The sequence below is a fragment of the Labeo rohita genome, chromosome 18 (genome assembly GCF_022985175.1).
Source record: "Labeo rohita strain BAU-BD-2019 chromosome 18, IGBB_LRoh.1.0, whole genome shotgun sequence".
Classification (NCBI taxonomy): domain Eukaryota; kingdom Metazoa; phylum Chordata; class Actinopteri; order Cypriniformes; family Cyprinidae; genus Labeo; species Labeo rohita.
The window spans coordinates 14,082,344-14,103,511 of record NC_066886.1 but is presented as its reverse complement, the minus strand read 5'-3'; the positions used below and the strand labels follow the sequence as shown (position 1 = coordinate 14,103,511).

Sequence of the window (21,168 nt, the reverse complement as noted above, 5' to 3'; positions counted from 1 at the left end):
TGACACAACAGAATTCACCTTTTAATAATTATTAACAAGTATAGGTATCGATTTACTCTTTTGTTTTGTTTTTTTAAAACGCATTTGTTCATAATTCATTCTTTTGTACATAATCTGGCGTGCAAGGCAAAGGTACACATGATAGAAAATAGATTTGCGCAGGGTCAGTCCATGTGTGTCTCAGGTGAGGGGGATTCAGTTCTTTGGTCTGATGTTTCTCCCTGCGTTGTGTGCTCCTCTGAGACTGTCTCCCCCCTCTCCTGGTTGGTCACTTGCTCGCTGAGCCCGGATGGGCTCTGCTCTGATTGGCTGTATGTGACTGTTGTGCTGTCCGTCTCATCGACCTGTCCAGTGCCATCTTCCTTCTCCCCAGATTTCACTGTGAATGCACATGATGGGTAAGATGTCGAATGCAAATACTGCACAAACTGTATATGTAATATCTCATATATAAAGAGTTTGGTGCACAAATATCTGTAGACTATTGAAACTATAGACTATAATCATATTAAAGTTGTACAGATAGATACTATATAGGTATATTCTTCTCATGGTGTTGGAGTAGAGTTAATCTCTTCCTCCACTCACCTTCCTCACCCTCTGGTAAATCCTCTGAGCAGGGCGTCAGATCTCCCAGGTTCACTCTCTTCCGCCCCGGTGACCTCTGCCGTCTTGGCAGCGCAGCCTTTAGCTCTAAAAGAGGCCATAATAACAACTGCCATCATTGAAAAGTGACACATAGTAGATTTTTTGCTTTTAGAACAAAACAGCAACCATTACAAAGAGAAAGGATTTCTCTTGTTTTAGCTTTTGAAATGTGTCTTTTAGCTTCGAATTCATATACACCACCAGTCAAAAGTTTTTTAATGTTTTCAAAAGAAGTCTTTTCTGCTCACCAAGCCTGCATTTATTTGATACAAAGTACAGCAAAAGCAGTAATATTGTGAAATAGTTTTACTATTTGAAATAACTTCTTTCTATTTGAATATATTTTAAAACGTATTTTATTCCTGTGATCAAATCTGAATTTTAGCATCATTTCTCCAGTCTTCAGTGATCCTTCAGAAATCATTCTAATACACTAATTTGCTGTTCAAGAAACATTTATTAATATTATCAGTATTTAAAACAAAGTATATTTTTTCAGGATTCTTTGACGAATAGAAAGATCCAAAGATCATTATACACTATACCATTCAAAAGCTTGGAGTCAGTATGGGTTTTTTCATAATTACGTTTTTGGGGGAAGAAATGATAGCAATTAATACTTTTATTTAGCAAGGATGCTTTAAATTGATCAAAAGTGATGATTTTGATTACAAAAGATTTCTATTTCAGATAAATGCTTTTCTTCCAAACTTTCTATTCACCAAAGAAACCTAAAAAAAATTCTACTCAGCTGTTTTCAGCATAATAAATGTTTTTTTAACAGCAAATCAGAATAGAAGAACGATACTAAAAATTCAGCTTTGAAATCACAAGAATAAATTACATTTTAAAATATATTCAAATAGAAAACAGTTATTTTAAATAGTAAAAATATTTCAAAACGTTACTGTTTTTGCTGGACTTTGGATCAAAGAAATGGAGGCTTGGTGAGCAGATAAAAAACTTACTGTACAAAAAACTTTGACTGGTAGTGTAGCTTGTGATTATTTCCTTTTTGAGAGTAACTTACCAAAAGACTGATCACAGCGTGCACAAAAATATTAAGCAGCAACTGTTTAAACATTGATAATAATAAGAAATATTTCTTGAGCAACAAATCAGCATATTAGAATGATTTCTGAAGGACTATGAGACACTGGAGTAATGGCTGCTGAAGCTGAAAATTCAGCTTTTTACCATTTTTAATCAAATAAATCCAGCCATAATGAGCACTAACATTTCTATGGTAGTGTACATGCTAGTTGAGTCCAAAAACTTGGAAAAATAAAATCCTCACTAGTACGAGAATATCTATCCTCCTAATAATACCTGACTAGCAATAATATCAGCACATCGTCTTCAAAACATCGCTGTCATGTTACATGAGTAGGATTATTCAGAGCGCTGTTTAGAAACACGTGAATGCAGCTGACATATTGTGAGTGACAGGTATGAGACATCAGAGGCTCACCCTCAGGGTCAAGCATGGCGGCGTGTTGGAGGAGAGAGTCCTCGTGGACAGACACGGCACGGCGCTGGGGAGAGGGCTTCATGCGGGGCCTTGGTATAGGGAGGGTCTCTATGAGAGGAAATACGGTCAGACTGTGTCCGTTCTTATAAAAGACATGAACACAATACAGCACAGGGTCTTTGTGGCTGTTTTATGCCTTTTATTAAATAGGACAGGGAGGACTGACAGTGGAAATGAGGGAAATTGGGAAACAACACAGTCAGGATTCAAACCTGTGACCCTTTATGTCATGGGTGTATGAGCTACCACTGTGCCATATGTGATATTAATATCACATATGTGGATGTATGGACGTAGGGTGGAACTTGAATGAAAAAAAAAAATGTCAGACTGCCCACTGTCCACAGAAAACGCTGACACTTACACAACACTTGATACCGCCAGGGGATGTTCAGCTTATCACGTTATCACAATATTCATATTCTCAGCTATGTGGTTATTGCGCTAAGATAACATTTGGAGCTACAAACAGTATTTTGGACCAACACTCAAAGAATGAATGCATTTTCATCAGAGCCCATTTGCTGCATCGCCCTCAGAAAGCATTGAATTACATGACTGATGGGACAGGGCTAACTGAATTGTGTTCGGCAGAGCCCTGGATAAGCTGGCAGACTCTGAGAGCTTTGAGATCGGCCATCGAGGGATGTGTTGAATGAAAACAGACACTAGTTGAGTCATTATGTGGCCCTACTTTAGCATTATAAATTTGTTTAGACAGTGATGGATATCATAGAGGCTGAGCGTGAGTGCATGCACGAAGTGCAAAGTGAAAATAACAAACAGAACAGAAGATAGATAGGCTGTCAGTTAATTAAAGGGATGATCAAAAAAATCAGACATGTGACTTGTCATCTTTAATTTTTCTTCAAAAGAACTGACTCATGGACCAATTTGGAGTCGTAGAGTTACGTCACTTGCAGATTTGCGCATTGTGGTGGCAGAAAAACACTGGTAACAAGTAGACGGAAACGGGTAAAATCCATGGAATAAGAGAAAAAGTATTGTTGTGCATTTGGATGTCAGAATCAGAATGCAAATAATTGTTATAGAATACTGTTGTCAAAGACGACATTTGAAGCTAAGCGCAGACAGACTAATGGGTGAAACTGCTATGATTAATCTACTTTTAAAGCATACATTTTATTTAAACAATAGGTCTACATAATATTCACATACGCAGTTCATATGTGAAATATTGTTTTAGCCCTACAAGCTACAGCCTGCAAAGGACCAGCATAAACCAGCTAAGGACCAGCTTAAACCAGCATCAAAACCCACCTATCCAGCATTCCAGCATCAAAACATATCTACCAGCATATGCTGGTTTTTTCACCAGGGATGTACCTTTTTTAATTCTGTTATTCCATGGCTTCTATAAACTGCTACTTGAAAACTGTCTTTTTCTGCCACCAGACAACACCTTTACTGTTTGCAAATATAGGAGTCATTCGTTTTGAGAATCATACTAAACTGGTTGTGCTGCGTGTTTCTGATTCACTAAAAAGAACTGATGATGTGCTATATTTTAGGGGTTCTGATGTGGAACAGACAATTAAAAGACATTAATGTCACACCACACAAGTGTGAGTAACTGTTTATATTACGTGGTTATTATTGCTTTGTCTGTTACGGTGTCTTGCGAAAGTATTCATACCCCTTCATTTTTTTCACGTTTTATGTTGCTGCCTAATGTTAAACTGCTTTAAATTACTTTTTCTTTCACATAAATTTACACTCCATAATGGCAAAGCAAAAAACATGCTTTTTTTAACATCTTTGCAATTTTTTTTAATAAAACATTTAAATGATTCCATTGCATAAGTATTCATACCCTTATCTGAGACAGCTGAAATTTAGCTCATGAGCATTCATATTGCTTGTAGATGTTACTACACTTGAGCGGCATTAACCTGTTGTAAATTCAACTGAATGGGTATAATTTAGAAAGACACACATCTTAATAAAAGGTCTAACAGCTAAAAATGCATATCGGAGCAAAAACCAAGCCCTGAAGTCAAAAAACTGCCTGTAGAGCTCAGAAACAGGACTGCATCAAGCCACACATCTGGGGAAGAGTTCAGAAAAAAATTCTGCTGCAGGTTCATAGAAGCATGTACTCTCTGAAACCCTTAATGAAAGAAGTTTGAAACAACCAGGACTCTTCCTAAAGCTGGCCTGGCCAAACAGCAATTGATGAAGAAGGACTTTGGTTAGAATGGTGACCAAAAATCTGATGGTCATGCAAGTTGAGCTCCATGATCATATATGGAGATAAAAGAAACTTACAGAAGGACAAACATCACTGCAATACTCCACCAGTCTGGGCTTTACAGAGGTGTGGCAAGACTCAATCCTCTCCTCAGTGAAGACAAATGAAAACACACTTGAAATTTACAAAAAACAACAAAAAAAAAAACACCTAGGACTCTCAGACTGTGAAAAACAAAATTCCCTGGTCTGATGACCCTCAATTCCAAGCACCATGTTTGAAGTAAACCAGGGATCATCACCTGCACAGTAGCATTCTAACAGTAAAGTATGGTAATAACAGCCTCATGTTGTGGGGCTGTTTTTCAGTGGCAGGGACTGAAGGACTCGTCAGAGAAGAAAATGCTCAATGCACCAAAATATTGAGAAAACCCAGAGCATTCTGAAGCTAGGTCTGGCCAGAAGGATTATCGACAACTCTGTGAATGTCCTTGAGTGCCCCAGCCAAAGCCTGGGCTTGAACCCAATCAGACATTTCTGGAGAAACTTGAAAATGTGCGTCTGCCACTAACCAACCTGACAGAGCTTGAGGTGAAGAGGTGAGGAGAAGAATAGCAGATAATTGCCAACTGCTGATTTGCAAATCTTGTCACATCATAACCAAAAAGACATGAGGCTGTAAAGGTTCTTCAACTAAGTACTGAGTTAAGGGTATGAATACTTATGCAATGTACTTATTTTAATACATTTATGAAGTTGTGACAGTTCTGTTTTTGCTTTGTCATTATGTTGTATGAAGTGTAGATTGATGTAGGAAAAACATAATTTAAAGCAATTTACACAAGGCAGCAACATAAAACGTGGACAAAAAATTAAGAGGTATGAACACTTTCACAAGACAATGTATTAGAGATCGTTTGATATGTACTGAGTATTTATGTGCTTTTAACCTAAATCACAGCAGCATCCATCTATGAAGGATGTAGGCTATCAAGCATAAACAACTGTTAGCCAATCATAGCAGTGGGCTTTTATTTCTGATCCTACAATTCGCCACGCCTATTCTAACAGCGTTCGGATGAGGGGACTTAAAAACAGGACAAAAAATACTTTATGATATTTTTTTCTGTAAAGTGGACCTCAGAGAACCGTACAAAATAATTAAAAAAGACAGTGGCCTCTTTAAAAACAAATTTAGAATAGCATATTATGTAAAAAAGGGCCCCATCAACCCCACAAGACTGACAGGGAGGCAAACCTTCAGTGACGGATTGTGCTCTCTCTGAACGCTCTCTGATATCCGTTCTCAGAATCCTCCGTGGTGAGGGAGCTGGGGGCGTCTCTTTACGGGGAGATGGGGTTGGAGGCTCTTTCTCCTGAGGTTGGGTCTCGGAAACCTCTGCCTGACCATCCTGAGAGGGGCTGGGAAGCTTGGGACTGGGTGTGGCCGTCCGTGCTGCCTCACTACCAGGAAGTAGAATGGGCTTCATGGCCGGTTTAGGGGGCAACGGGCCTATGGGACGCTCTGGAAGTAGTGGCCTTTCTGTACGGTGGAAGTCCGTAACACTCTGGGGTACTCGGGTTGGCCGCCTGGTGTCTGGAGAAAATAAAGTATTTTCTAAATGCATGTTATCTTATTGTGAACAGTTCATCCACTGATGTTTCCTTTTTTGACCTTAATCAAAATGTCAAGTCAATCTTTGAGATCTTCTCTCTGTTGATGTACGGTTGAAGTCAAAAGTTTACATACACCTTGCAGAATATGCAAAATGTTATTTTACCAAAATAAGAGGGATCATACAAAATGCATGTTATTTTTTATTTAGTACTGACCCGAATAAGATATTTCACATAAAATACATTTACATATAGTCCACAAGAGTTGAATTTATAAAAATTCAACCCCATTCAAAAGTTCATATACACTTGATTCTTAATAGCTGTGCTTTTTGTTTAGAAGTTTAAAAATCCTTCAGGTCCCACAAATTCTTTGGTTTTCAGCATTTTTTGTATTTGATTTTGAATTCCAACAATGACTTATATGCAACTATTACAGAAGGTTCAAACGCTCACTGATGCTCCAGAAGGAAAAATTATGCATAACAAGCCAGGGGTGTAAACTTTTGAACAGAATAAAGATGTACATTTTTCTTATTTTGCCTAGATATCATATTTTTTTCATTTAGTACTGCCCTTCAGAAGCTACAGAAGATACCTACATCTTTCCCAAAAAAGAAATTTACTCTGATCTTCAAATTCTTAATGCTCTTAATGCATCGGACTTCCTTCTGGAGCATCAGTGAGTGTTTGAACCTTCTGTAATAGTTGCATATGAATCCGTTAGTTGTCCTCAGTGTAAAAAGATGCATCTCAAAATCATACAGTTAACATTTTGCAGATTCTGCAAAGTGTATGTAAACGTTTGACTTTCTTTTGTTACAACCGACAACTGATGGGTAGAACCTCGCCCTGCATCGCCCTGTCACTACGCTGCATCATAACTTGTGCCTTGCTATGATAAAAATGACTAAAACTGGGTGATTCCTTTCTTACCTGATGAGGTGGACATTGTGCGGGGTTTCATAAATGTTGGCGGTGGCTCAGGTTTGTCAAGTATCGCCCCTAAAAAGCAAACACAGTGTATTCAATAACAGAGAAAATGGCAAAAATGCTGCACAAGAAATACATCCTGAGCTGTGCTAACATATAAGCATAAATACACTGCAAATAGCTTAAGGAAAAGGATTTTATGGCTGAACCTGCAGACAGTAAAACTGCCTTTAAATTGGATTTAACACAGTGCTGCAAGGTATTCTTACTGTTCGCTTGTTTTAATCATAGCATTATGTGCAGACATATGGTCGGTGTTTCCTCCGAGGAGGCAAGGGAGGCAGTGTCTCCTCAAAATATGGGATGAGAAAAAATTCATAGTACAAAAATAGAGCAATGCCAGTACTACAAAATATAACATTAAAAAGTATATAAATCACTCAATTTTGTCCAACAACAACACCAGCAGGTAAAGTTACAGTGGGAATCCATGCCTCTCTTGCCTTTTAACATGTTTTAACAGACCGCATAAAGCATTCGGTGGGTTTGGTGGGGGGTAACTGAGAATGAACGGGGGAAAGTCACGGAGGCAATGCCTCCATCACGATATAACTGGATACGACTGGTTATGATCGGCTGTGATTTGTTCATGCGATAAATTCTGCCTCTTATGAATCAGCCTGAATTAACAATATAATGGCGTTTATTGGAAGACTAATTTAAGAAAGTAAGTAAACAACTCACACACTGTCAAAATAAGACTTAAAATGGCCTGAAACCATGATCGGTGGTCAATCTCAGTGTCCGTGAGCAAATTTTTCCGAGCTTTGAGTGACTGAAAAAAGTTGATTATTAAAAAGAATAGCTGAACATAAGTTCACAAATAAAATATACTGTTTAAATTGTTACCTAAGCACGCATAGGCCACACTATCATGTGACTGTCTAGCAGGCACACCTAAAACCCCAAAGCAGAAACACTGAGATCACCACTGTCAAAACACTGATGTGCTGACGCAGCACTACCAATGCGGCAAATTCTCACATCCCAGCTTGGAGATCTACATGCTGTAGCTGAGAAATGTGTCTTACCCTCAGAGTTGGCTTTCCTCAGCTCCTCATCCTTGCTCTGTAAGAGGATAAAACTGGTTTAAATTAAATGCCTAGTGAAGTAAGTGTATAATCTCTAATTCATCCAAACCCCTTCTCGTGTAAAGAATAAGAGATCATTTTGATACTGCGGTTTTAGCAGAGTAAGCAAATATCACTGGGGCAAGGTGTTTTTGCCTGATATAAGGCCTTTCCAATAACAGTAAATTATTTATGACCATTAATAAAGTTTAAAAGGTCTTCAGAGAACAGAGTTGTTCAATCAATTTGCGTTATCAGTCAAACCACAAATTATTCAGACACCAGATATAATTTTTTCAATATTTTTACTAGTGAGTGCAGGACACTATAGTTAATTTATGTAAGTGAGGATAGCAAAATAAGTAAACTCTGACATTACACCCAAAAATTCTCCATATAGTGGACTACCAGTAAAATTTGGGACCAAAAATTATTCAGACACACTGACCTGACCATGTTTTTCTTAAGTGGTTTTTCTTTAATTGCTAATGCGAACTTTCTACACCACAGACTGAACAAAATTAAGCACTGCTTGGTAATGGGTCAACAAAGTATTGATAGTTGTGTAAATATTGTCATACTAACAGTTGATTGTAATCCATTACACACCTTTCTATCAAAGTTATCTGACATTATCAACTCTGAGTTGTTGTCATATTTTATTACCATTTTCTAAACTATAGTGAATAAACTGTGATAATGTGAGAAATGTTGAAGGTGTCTGAATAAATTTTGGTTTGACTGTATGTTTTTCAAATGACAAGTAGCAAGGATCTAATATCTGTAAAAAGAAAACTGGAAGCATGAAATGCCCAAACATACCTGGCTCTGTTTGGTGTCAGTAGGAGATGTTTTGGTGACTCCCATGCGGTGAAGCATGACATGGAGACGTTGTTCAAAGCTGGACGAGCTCTCTGAGGCATGTTTCTAAACAGTGACCCGAAAAATTGCCTTTTAGAATATTTTTGTACAAACAGCACAAGCAACATTTCTATCAATATTTATTCTAGGAGCTTTCAGAGCACTAGGAAGTGAAGTCAGCCATACATTAAATAGTCAATAGGAACCTCTAAACCTGACGGCGCCCTCTCATCCAGAGGGATTTTGGATCAGCGACCAAACTATTTTGTACTGACTCACTGTTTTCAGTATTAGCTGACAGAAATCATATTATGAACAATTTCAGCATCGTGTTTGTACAGTCTTTTACATGTGCTGATATTAAATCACACCCATATTCACACTGTGACAACTGCACTTCTGACACATTTATATATAGAGTAACAACAGTCTCGGTCAACAACGTCACAGACTGATCTGCAAACAAGAAAATGTGACAAAAGAAATGCAGATCACACATAAAGTGACTCAACATATGCTGTCAGAGCAACAAAAACCTACCATGGTTGTACAGCCATGTAGTTTTGTACATGCACCATAGTAAGACCATGGTTTTGTTTGTGTGTACATGAACACTGTAAACAATCACTACCATGATACGGTATATATCAAAGTATCAGGGCACCACTGATAACGTGGTATTGCCACAGTACTTTTATTTTATTGGCTTAAATGAATGCTTTTTACACAATATTTACTCAAAATGCACTTAGAAAATATCTGAAAACAGAAAATTTATGTTATATATCAACAATACTGTTAAAGGATTTGCTCACCCCCCTGACATCCAAGATGTTTATGTCTTTCTTTCTTCAGTCGCAAAGAAATTAAGGTTTTTGAGGAATATATTCCAGGATTTTTCTCCATATAGTGACTTTAATAGTGGCCAATGGGTTGAAGGTCCAAATTGCAGTTTCACTGCAGCTTCAAAGGGCTCTACATGATCCCAGCTGAGAAATAAGGGTGTTAACTAGCAAAAACATGTCCTTTTTTTAAAATAAATAAATATTTATATACTTTTTAACCACAAATGTGCCCACAACTTCATGCATTACACATTGGAAAAGTTAATGCGTGACGTAGGCAAAAGTACCAACCAAGCAGCAACCTCCCGCTCTCTCTATTGAAACCAACACGGAAGTGACTTACACTGCAATTCATCGACTGGCCGCTAGAGACTGGCTCCAAAAAGGAGTCAATGCCATAGACTCCCCATGTTAAAATGCCCAACTTTACAGCAGAAAAAAATATGTTTACAGCCTGGTACAAAAAGTGGTTTTGGTCTATATAGCTGTCTTTGCCCATTTTTTTGCCCATGGTCTGACACCTCTTTGCCCATTTTCGATTATCCGGGAGTGACGTGCAGTGACGCGATTCCAACATGGCGACAGCCGACTCCCACCCAATAAGAGCTTAAAAAATGCTCTTCAGAAACCTACGGGTGATGTCACGGACACTACGTCCATATTTTTTTTTACAGTCTATGGTACCGACCCAGTGTTTAAAAAGCGAACGTGCAAAGAAAGTCAAACACCCTTTACAAAAAAGATGAAAAACAATGTTGGACAGTTTTGAAATTGGAAGAGAAAATGAGATGAGTTTTTCGGCCTACCCTACCGTTTTGAATCGAAGTACACAGACGAAGGACCAACCACATGTGACCTTTCCAACGTGATTGCGCAATGAGTGAAGTCACAGACGTGCATCACAGAGCTAGTGCAAGATGAGCATTTATGGTTAAAAAGTATATTAATTTGTTTTTGTTTTTTTTTGTTTTTTAGAAATTTACCGGTCATTTCAGTAGATAAGACCCTTACACCATGTCGTTACTATATGTGATGCCACAACACGATAAAAGGTATCTTTTCCATGTTAATCAGAGTTTTTGTCCTGACTAGCCCATACAGCGACATGCAAAATTTCTAATTTAAACACGATGTCACAGCTGGAACAACATACAAACTAAGACAATTATAATCTGAGGTACTGATTATGTGCTTTATTTAACATTAAAAGTATCAAATGTGAGTATTAATTTCATACTGCGTGACATTTATAGTCATACTGAAAGCAACAACAGATAATCTACCTCAGATCTTGAAAATAAATGAAAGCAAAGATGTACGTTAGAACTGTGAACTCAATGCGAACCAACAAGCGTTTTCTATGACAAAGATGGTATCAGTCACTCAGTATGTAGTTTTAACAATGTTAAAAAGGTTTAATATTTACGAATTTGATTATAAGCTTGTCCATTTCATTGGGAGTGTGGTTCTATGCTTCTGAATGGCTGTGATACTTCAGTGATTCTGTTACATCACGCTGTCGCGTCACATCTGGTGTAGACGGCTAAATTGCTTGTCGCTGCAAGCTTGTTGCATCGAGTGTAGTTAGAACAAAGTGTTATTTCTCAGCTGGGATCATGTAGAGCTGCACTGGAACTGCATTTTGGAGCTTCAACCCACTAGCCACCATTGAAGTCCACTATATGGAGAAAAATCCTGGAATATTTTTCTCAAAAACCTTTCTTTGCAACTGAAAACAGAAAGACATGAACATCTTGGATGACATGGGGGTTAGTAAATTACCAGAAAATTTTCTTTCTGGAAGTGAACTAATCCATTAAGGTTTTGGATTTCTCTTAATCAGCCAATTAACCTACTATATAATCTATAAATAACCAAATTGATTGGGCTAGCCAATATACTCTAGTTTAACCCACTCAGAGCCACTGCTCACTTACCTTAGCTTGCGTGGCTGTGCCGTCCTGCTCTGGCAAGACGTCTGAGAGCAGGATGAGGGACTGCGATTTGCCCTCTCTGAGAGAGCGACGGATGGGTTTGGGCCTCCGTTCTCCATCTGGGGTGCGGCTCTTCTCCAAGGTCCGGCTCTTCTCCCGCTCTGAGGGTGACACAACTGGGACTGGGCTGGGGGTTTTGGTGGGAGTGGGAGGTGCAGCAGGGGACAGTGCTGGGACCTCTTCGGTTTTGCTCGGGGAGGAGGCGGGAGGTGTGGGAGTGGATGCAGGTGGGGTCAGTACAGGTGTGGGGGCAGGTGAAGGAGCTCTGGGTGACATTTTGTCCTCAATAACTGGTGCAGTTGTTGTGGAATCTGTGATGGTGAGGATGGTGGTGGTGGTGGCCGTGGTTGTGGCTGCCTTGACTACATTTTCCTCATCCAGTTTCTCTTTGTCCCTCTCCTTTTCTTTGTCCTTCTCTCGCTCCTTCTCCTTTTCTCTTTCCCTTTCCTTTTCTCGCTCTTTTTCTGCACGTGCCGCCTCCCGGAGTGGACGGATAAGATCTGCTATGGAAGTCTTTTTGGCCTTGCCCTCAGGAACGCCGTCGCCCTTGGCCCCTCGACCTGCTCGGACTTTCTTAAAGGCGAAAAAGTCACCAAATTTCTTCTTAATGTTTTTGGAAGGGGCTGTGGTGGGGATGGGGGTTGTAGTGGAGGTGGTAGGAGGGGCAGTTGTGACAGACGTGGGCTCTGCAGGTTGTGCTTTAATGAGGGGCTCCTCCCTCTGGTGCTTTCTGAACACGAGGAGAGGAGAGGCATGATGGGAAATGTCTTTTGACAACCGGTAAGGATATTGCTTTGTTAGAGATCATGATTTAGTCATATGCTGTGATTAATTCCAGTTAGATATCTGTTCATTAACATTGATCTGCATATATGAGTGTACTTGTAAGTGTTGTGTACTCACAGGGGGTCATCAGGGATGATTTTTTTGGTGAAGAACTCTTCTACACCTTCATCAACCCTCCCCATGTTCTCATTGGCCTCATTCTCGCTCTCAGCTGCCTGCTCCTGCACACATACAAACAAACACAAGGTCATTCACCCAATTCAAATCTACCAAATGTTTCATCTGAACTTGAAAAACTCGTAAAGGAATGAAAATATTAACACGACCCTTGATCACGAGATCCATTCACTGATCATCTAATGCACATTGCAGACAAAACTTGTAAAAACAAGCTTTAAAGAAGAACTCCACTTCCAGAACAACAAATAATTTACTCACCCCCTTGTCATCCACGATGTTCATGTCTTTCTTTATTCAGTTGTAAAGAAATTATGTTTTTTGGAGGAAAATATTTCAGCATTTTTCCCCATATAATGGACTGATATGGTGCCTGATTTTGAACTTCCAAAATGCAGTTTAAATGCAGCTTCAAACGATCCCAAATGCGGTTGTAAAAGATCCCAGCTGAGGAAGAAGGGTCTTATCTAGTGTAATGATCAGTTATTTTCATAAAAATAATACAATTTCTATACTTTTTAATGTCAAACGCTCTTCTTGTCTTGCTCTGCCTGGACTGTTTTTGTTCCGGTTCATGACAGTTAGGGTATGTCGAAAAACTCCCATCTCATGTTCTCCCTCAACTTCACAATCGTCCTATATCACTGTTTTACCTTTTTTGTTGAGGGTGTTTGATCTTTTTTGCATGTTCACTTTGCAAAGACTGGGTCGGGACTTCTGCAGCAATGTAGGATGATTTTGAAATGATTTTTGAAGTTGAGGGAGAAAATACGGTCAGAGTTTTTCGACATACCCTAACTGTCTTGAAGCACAATACACAGTTCAAGGAAAGCAAGGCAAGACGAGCGTTTGAGAATAAAAAGTATTTAAATTGTATTTTTTCATCTAAATAACCGATCATTTCGCTAGATAAGACCCTTCTTCCTTGGCTGGGACAGTTTACAACCGCATTTGGGATCGTTTGAAGCTGTATTTAAACTGCATTTTGGAAGTTCAAAATCGGGGGACCATATCAGTCCATTATATGGGGAAAAATGCTGAAATGTTGTCCTCAAAAAAACATAATTTCTTTACGACTAAAGAAAGAAAGACATGAACATTGTGGATGACAATGGGGTGAGTAAATTATCTGTAAATTGTTGTTCAGGAAGTGTTCAGACTGCCTAAGAGCTAGCCAACTTCCAAAAGTATGGGGTGCACAGAATATGAGGTGCCTTGTCAGTTTGCAGTCAAATAAAATGGTGTCTACAATGTACTGGGTTAGCATTAAGAATGCTTCTGAGGAAAAATGAAATATTTCATCTAACAAAATTTAAAGGGGGCTCCCTCTCTCTTCCACTTTGCTTCCTGTCTACATGCTTTCCTATCTGAATAAATGCAAAAAAAAAAAAAAAAAAAAATCTCTGTGGTTCCTTGTGGTCGTGTAAAACAACACCCTTTTTACCTTATCAAAAACAGCTCTTTTCACAGTGACTCATTTTGGTGCATGTCACTTTAAATAATAATGAGCTACTGCCCTCCCCTCCCCTCTCTTCCATGGGGCGTGTCGACACAAAACACTTGAATTGCTGCCTTCATAGTGATAAGTTTAATTTGAATAAACGCCTATTACTGCATCTGTTCAGACCGTCACGAATATTCACATACTATTAATGCAATGGATTTTTTTTTACAGAGATTTGTTCTGATCTCTTTTTCTTCATACTGCAAAGAAAACCAACCAATCAATAGGATTGATCACGTCCAGAGCCTTAGCTGTTACATAAAACCACAACCTGGTGATGCTTACAGTAATTTTTTGTTAAGTATTTTAAACAACAGTGAAAAGCAGAGGAAGAACCTGGAAATGGCGAATAGAAAAATATGAACTGATCTGCTTTTATCTCAGTGACAAGTGGGTGTCAGAAATGCAAAGTTAAGTAGTGCTTTGAGTCCCAGAGTAACTGGGGTATTTCTGCTTTTCTAAAAGCATCATCTATTGTCAGAAAATGAATCTGCATTTTCATTTATTTACACTCTGGCCTAAAAAGACAAACTGCATTTGAAAATCAAACCGAGTTCATGTCGAACATTTGTGTTGATGTGAAAAGGCCTTTAGCCAGAATAAACTGCGGAAAGAATGGACCTAGTCTCACATAGCCAGACCTTCGGACTGACGGGAACCTTGGCTGCTTTTAACGACCCACCCAAGAGCCCATATGAGTGACAGGTAAAGCCACCAATCATGTTTCATTTTGTGCTATGTCATGTTTAGGGGCGTGGAAACGTCCTAACAATAACAGACGAGCATGTAAAACTCTTGAACGTATTTTAAAGATTCTGCAATATTTCACATACTTTTGATAATCCAGCATTTAGTTGATCCTTATAAGAGCTCGTCGTCACAGCTGTAAACATGACGTCTTTATTCTTCATTGAGGGGGTCTGGCATAACGGCATCTTTGTTTCCAGGCGTAACGTTAAAGAACACGACACACCCGTCTCCCAGAAATCCTGCATATTTAACCAATCCGATGACGACTTTGAAACTCCTGATGCGTTTCCACTTTTGTGTGCTGTATGCATCAGACGTTCAGTCAATGGGCTGTGGGCGTAACGTCTAAAGCTGAGACTAGAATGGACCAGACTTTATAGCAATAGTCAAAAGTCTGGCTCTGTGAGACTACTTTTATAACAACATGCCTATCAACCATTCAGTGGCCTTTGATTTTAGGTTTGGTTTAGGGTTAAGGTTGACAGAAATGTTGTGTAAAAATGTTAACAGTATTGTGTAAGTTTATATGGTGAGCACTCCTGAGCTTATGTATATACTAGTGTTTTTTTCTGCTCACATTTATACACATTTAACACAGTTAGAAGGTTTTCTGTCTGCCATGAATTTATTTTCAAGCAGATCTGGCTATATGTCCCAAGAGAGAGCCAAACCCTGCCTCAATCTCTATTGTCTGTTCCCCCCCACTACCTAATATAATTACACCCCTCAGATACAGCCCAATCACAAACACACACACACTTGCATGAGAGGATGAGTGCTCATCAGTGGTGACTGGTGTATCTGTCATGTAGCCACAGTAATAACACAATAGCTTTAGATATGGTGGTAGTCTGTTGTAAAATTCGCCGATCCTGATCATTCTTAAACACTGAGTTTTAATGACATTACACCAGCCTGTGATAGTGATAAATGAGCAAAATGATTTTCGTGATGGCAATCATTAATCTTTTACCCTAACAATATGTTGCCTGTAAGATGAAATCGCATTGCTGATCATTTCCACAAAGGCTTCAGAAAAACAGGGTTGTATTAGGATTAATAGATCTTAATGTAAATATCAGAACAGAATCTGGAGCAGGATCCATTTAGAGTGTGAAAGGGGATTAGGGGTTAAAAAAATCGCATCAAATATATAAAAGTCCTTTGAGCTGTATAATACATTATATTATATTTTATATTATCATATTATGTGCTACAGTCAAAAGTTTTTGAAAAATAAGTCAAATTAAAGCAAAAGCAGTTTTACTATTTAAAACAACTGCTTTCTATTTGAATATATTTTTAAAATGCAATTTATTCCTGTGATCAAAGCTAAATTTTCAGTATCATTACTCCAGTCTTCAGTGTCACATGATCCTCCAGTAATCATTTTAATATGCTGATTTGCTGTTCAAGAAACACTTTTAATTATTATTATTATTATTATCCATCTTTAAAACAATTAAGTAATTTTTTTCAGGATTCTTTGATGAATAGAAAGATCCAAAGATCAGCTTTTATCTGAAATAAAATGCTTTTGTAACATTTTACACTATACCATTCAAAAGCTTGGATTTAGTATAATTTATTTATTTTATTTTATTTGTTTGGGAAAGATATTATAGAAATTAACACTTCTATTTAGCAAGGGTGATTTAAATGGATCGAAAGTGATGATAAAGACATTTATAATGTTACAAAAGATTTGTATTTCAGAAAAAAACTGTTTGTCTGAACTTTCTATTCATCAAAGAAAGCTAAAAAAAAATTTTACTCAGCTGTCCACTCAACACAATAATAATAAATGTTTTTGAGCAGCAAATCAGAATATTAAAATTATTTCTGAAGGATCATGTGACTGGAGTAATAATGCTAAAAATTCAGCTTCGAAATCATAGGAATAAATTACATTTTAAAATATATTCAAATAGAAAACAGTTATTTTAAATAGTGAAAATATTTCAATTTTACTGTTTTTGCTATACTTTAGATCAAATAAATGCAGGCTTGGTGAGCAGAAGAGACTTCTTTAAAAACACTAAAAATCTTAATGTTCAAAAACGTTTGACTGGTAGCCTATAAATAATAGTACTATAATATATATAATTATGAGTACTGGTTGCAATTCTGAGTTTATATCTTTTTTCTTGCAATTCTCACATATAAACTTAGAATTGCAACTGTATAAACATATTGTAAGATATGAACTCGCAACTGTGAGAGAAAAGTAAAAATTGTGAGATAGAGAGTCACAATTATTTTTTTAATTTTTTTAAATGACGGAAACAAAAATTTATTGTGAGATGTAAACTCTGAGGAAAAGATCAAATTGGAAGATAAAAGCAATTAACGTTTTGATTTTTTTCTTTAAATTTCGTCACAATTTATATGATTACGAAAAAACTAAATTGTTTATTTTAACATTTCTGAATTTTTTCAATAATATGCATAGATTAATAATTACACGACAGACCATTTATACGGCCATGTGTATTAAGAAAGCAAATTGGGTCAGTGTTGATTCCATGTTGACTTGTCAACTGCGCCAGATCGGTAGCTTACAAACACTATACACACACAAAAGCACAGGGTGCCCAGTCTGTGTGTTTTGCCTGTTTCCTGCTGCTGCACAGACTGCGAGGCCTTCGGGCAGTTTGGGTACTGCAGGACGAGAAAGAAAGAAATATGGCGAGAGAGAAAGAGACAAGGAGAGAGAGACCACTGCAGAGCTATAGCAACCATATGCAAATGAGGCTCCGCACACCGCATGAGAAATGGATTATAAATCATTTAGCACCTCTCGGCCAATCAGAAGGCAAAGCACTCATCACTCCATCTTCAAAAAGAGGAGGAGAGCAGGCGCCACGTTGTGTGAGGCGGCACAGGGAGAGGTGTTTCCCACACATCTTAATAACACAATCACATTCTCCTAAAAAACACACTGCATGAGCAGTGCGACCATACAGCTCATGCTTAATTATATATCAATAATGGAAAACAAAGCTTTTGTGTGGGTCATATGGCCTGCTGGGTTTGTCAATGTGAAAACAAGATGTCCACGGTTCATATTTTCCACATACAGCCAAGAATGAATGATTTTATCACTAATGGTGCATTTGTTTCATAAATAGGCTGTTACATATAATTCATTCCTCTAGTTATAGGAACCAAATAATGTTAATACCTGACGGGTTACATATCTGGGTCTAAAGACACTGTTCCCATATCAGTGTAGCTGTAGGAAGCTGACACACTGATCAAAGATCAGTCCGACTCACATGTCATAACTCATGACTTTATGTACACCGTGTCAGATTTTTGTTGATGGTTAGTGTTTAAATTTCAGTGGAAATAAGAGATACAGAGAGACGCAATGAATTCTGCAATCTTTACCTCTCTGTTAGACTGTGAAATGAAACCAGCATTAGGATGTGAGATGGAACAGGCCTGTCTAAAGGTGTCAGGTTGAGACAGTGATCCCAGAATTCCACGGGCTTCTGTCTAAGCGTCTCTGGTAGGAAAGCTTCAAGCTCTATGGTAGGGAGTAATGTATCTCAAAGCGATTAAATCCAATACTTTCCACAAATACGCTACAAAATAGGACCTGAGATCTTAGCAAATGGTCAGTGAAAGGTGGTGCTTAACCTTAGAAAAATGCTAAACATCAACCTCAGGTTGCAAACCTCATATAAAATGAATATAAACAGCTCATATAAAAATTTTTCTTTGTCCTCCTGAGGTTGACAGGTTCTCTGAAGGCCACAAGCACCTCCTAATGATGAATTATTTGTTGAAGGTATGATTAACAAGGTTTTATAACCCTTTTTTTGTTTGCTAAATTTTGGTCTTGCAACAGTTCAAATAAATCAAATTTAAACTATACTGTGTTTTGTAATTTTCTAGCAATAAACTAGGGCTGTCACTAATAATTATTTTGGTAATCAAGTAATAGGTTGATTATTCTGACGATTAAACAAGTAATCGGATAATTAAAATATTACATATTATAGTATGTATTATAATATGTGACCAGTCATAAGGGTCAATTTTTTGAAACTGAGATTTATATATCATCTGAAAGCTAAATTTATAAGCTGTCCATTAATGTATGGTTTGTTAGGATAGGACTGAGATACAACTATTTGAAAATCTGGAGTCTGAGGGTGCAAAAAAAATCAAAATACTGAGAAATTTGCCTTAAAAGTTGTTCAAAGAAAAAGTTATTAGCAATGCATATTACTGATCAAAAATTTACTTTTGATATATTCACAGTAGGAAATTTTGCAAAATATCTTCATGGAACATGATCTTTACTTAATATCCTAATGATTTTTGGCATTAAAAGAAAAATCTATAATTTTGACCCACACAATGCATTGTTGCTATTGCTACAAATATACCTGTGCTACTTAAGACTGGTTTTGTGGTCCAGGGTCACATTTTATAATATATAATATTATAATTATATCACCTCATCAATCACACACTATAAGAATGGCACTCAAACAAAAACACATCGCTGATGATTGTTAGCCTGTAGCACTTTTCTAGTTTCCACGTTCCCTTGTTTTCTTTCCTTGCCTATGTGTTTTTTTGTTCTTGGACTGTTTCTGTGCTTTGAATCTTTGCTGCCCGCCCTGACCTTATGCCTGTTTGTTGGATTACTCTCTTGGACTATTCTTGGATGTTACTGTTTGTTGGTGATTGACCCTGCCTGTCTGACCATGCTCTTATAATAAAACTGCATTTGGATCCTCAACTCTGTTGTCTTGCTCCAAACATAACAGGATCATCAGCCACACCTAGATCCAGCAGTTTTTGTGGAGTTATCCAGACACAACTTGGATCCAGCAGTCCAGATAATGTGTCTCCATCAAGGTGAGCAGCCTGTTGAGGACTGTTACTGACTTTATTGAACTGGCAAACTTGACTTCGATTGACAATTTATGTTTAATGATATTTTTCCGTGGAGGTCTTTCTGAGCCATTAAGCTCCCTTATGCCACTTTATGAGCCTAATTGGACTTAGGAACATTACAATGACATTGCACTGCAAATAAGTGGCTCTCCTTTTACCATGGGAATCGTAGAGGAGAGCAATTCTCCCGTAGCAACCTCCGTTCCAGAGCCTTGTCACATCTGAGCTGATCTTCTAGAGCCTCGTCACGTCTCAGCTGATCTTCTAGAGTCTCGTCACGTCACAGCTGGTCATCCAGAGTATTGTCATGTCTTGTCTGTTGCACCCAGATCTCTGAGGTCAATTCTTCATTCTGCAGAATCTCCAGAGGTGGCAGCATTCACTGCAGAACCTCCAGAGGTGGCAGTGTTGTCCATTTCCTTAAGATGGGGGTGCCCACTTACGAATGCTCTGTTTGCTCTGTCATGGCAATGGAGGATGTCGGTGAACACTCTGTCTGTCCCTTTATGGCCAAGGAGGCCTTTTCTGAACTCTCTGTTTGCCCTGCTACAGCCAATAAAACCGATCCCGAGCTCTCTGATTACCCTGTCATGTCCAAGGAGGCCAATTATGAGCTATTGTCCTGTCCCAACCCGGCCACAGAGGTTGTCTGTGAAGTCTATGAATGTCCTGTTAAGGTCAAGGAGACTTTCTACGAACTCTCTGACTGTCGGCTACAGAGACTATTTCTGAACTTTTGCCCTGCTCTGAACTGGCTGAGGAGGCTAATTGTGAACTGTCTGTCTAATAATAAGCCAGAGTGTGAATTGTCTGCCTGTCCAGTTTCAGTTACTGATTTTGGTTCTGAAATATTATATAATATAATCTATCAGTCCAGTTTCAGTCAGTACATCCAATCTCTGCACATGCACCCAGTTTTGAACTGTCTATCTGTTTAAATGCTGCTGTTGGATCTGAAACTGAACTATCTGTCTTACCAGTTTCAGTCCATGAGTCTAATTATGAACTCTCTCCCCACTCGGTTCTTCCTACTGTGTCTGATTTTGAGCTGTCTGTCTCTGCTGCTTCAGTCCAGTTAATACTATTGATGCCATTCATGAATCCTCTGCCATGTCTGTCACAACCAAGGAGACTAACGCAGAACTGTGTGAGTTTCTTACCTCGGTCCTTGAGGCCATACATGCTCTGTCTGTGCTTCATGTTTCAGATCCCCTGGAGCCGTCTGCTCCGCCATGGGGATCTTTTGCTCCGTCTGCTCCGCCAT

The 21,168-nt window shown here is 38.3% G+C and overlaps 1 protein-coding gene across 4 annotated transcripts in view; it reads right to left on the bottom strand.

Annotated features, from left to right (window-relative positions):
- The window catches only part of carmil2 (capping protein regulator and myosin 1 linker 2), a 59,529-nt gene continuing 38,361 nt past the window's right edge, over nucleotides 1-21,168 (bottom strand). For 2 of the 4 annotated variants that reach the window (XM_051135313.1, XM_051135316.1), the window contains 9 exons: nucleotides 12,674-12,777; nucleotides 11,714-12,500; nucleotides 8,893-8,997; nucleotides 8,032-8,068; nucleotides 6,944-7,012; nucleotides 5,649-5,987; nucleotides 2,120-2,227; nucleotides 589-693; nucleotides 1-379 (listed from right to left, as the gene is read on the bottom strand). In XM_051135313.1, coding sequence (XP_050991270.1) covers nucleotides 165-379; nucleotides 589-693; nucleotides 2,120-2,227; nucleotides 5,649-5,987; nucleotides 6,944-7,012; nucleotides 8,032-8,068; nucleotides 8,893-8,997; nucleotides 11,714-12,500; nucleotides 12,674-12,777 — 1,869 coding nt within the window. In that variant the 3' untranslated portion in view covers nucleotides 1-164. The remainder of the gene's footprint in view (nucleotides 380-588; nucleotides 694-2,119; nucleotides 2,228-5,648; nucleotides 5,988-6,943; nucleotides 7,013-8,031; nucleotides 8,069-8,892; nucleotides 8,998-11,713; nucleotides 12,501-12,673; nucleotides 12,778-21,168) is intronic. The other 2 variants (XM_051135314.1, XM_051135315.1) reach the window with 2 other exon arrangements.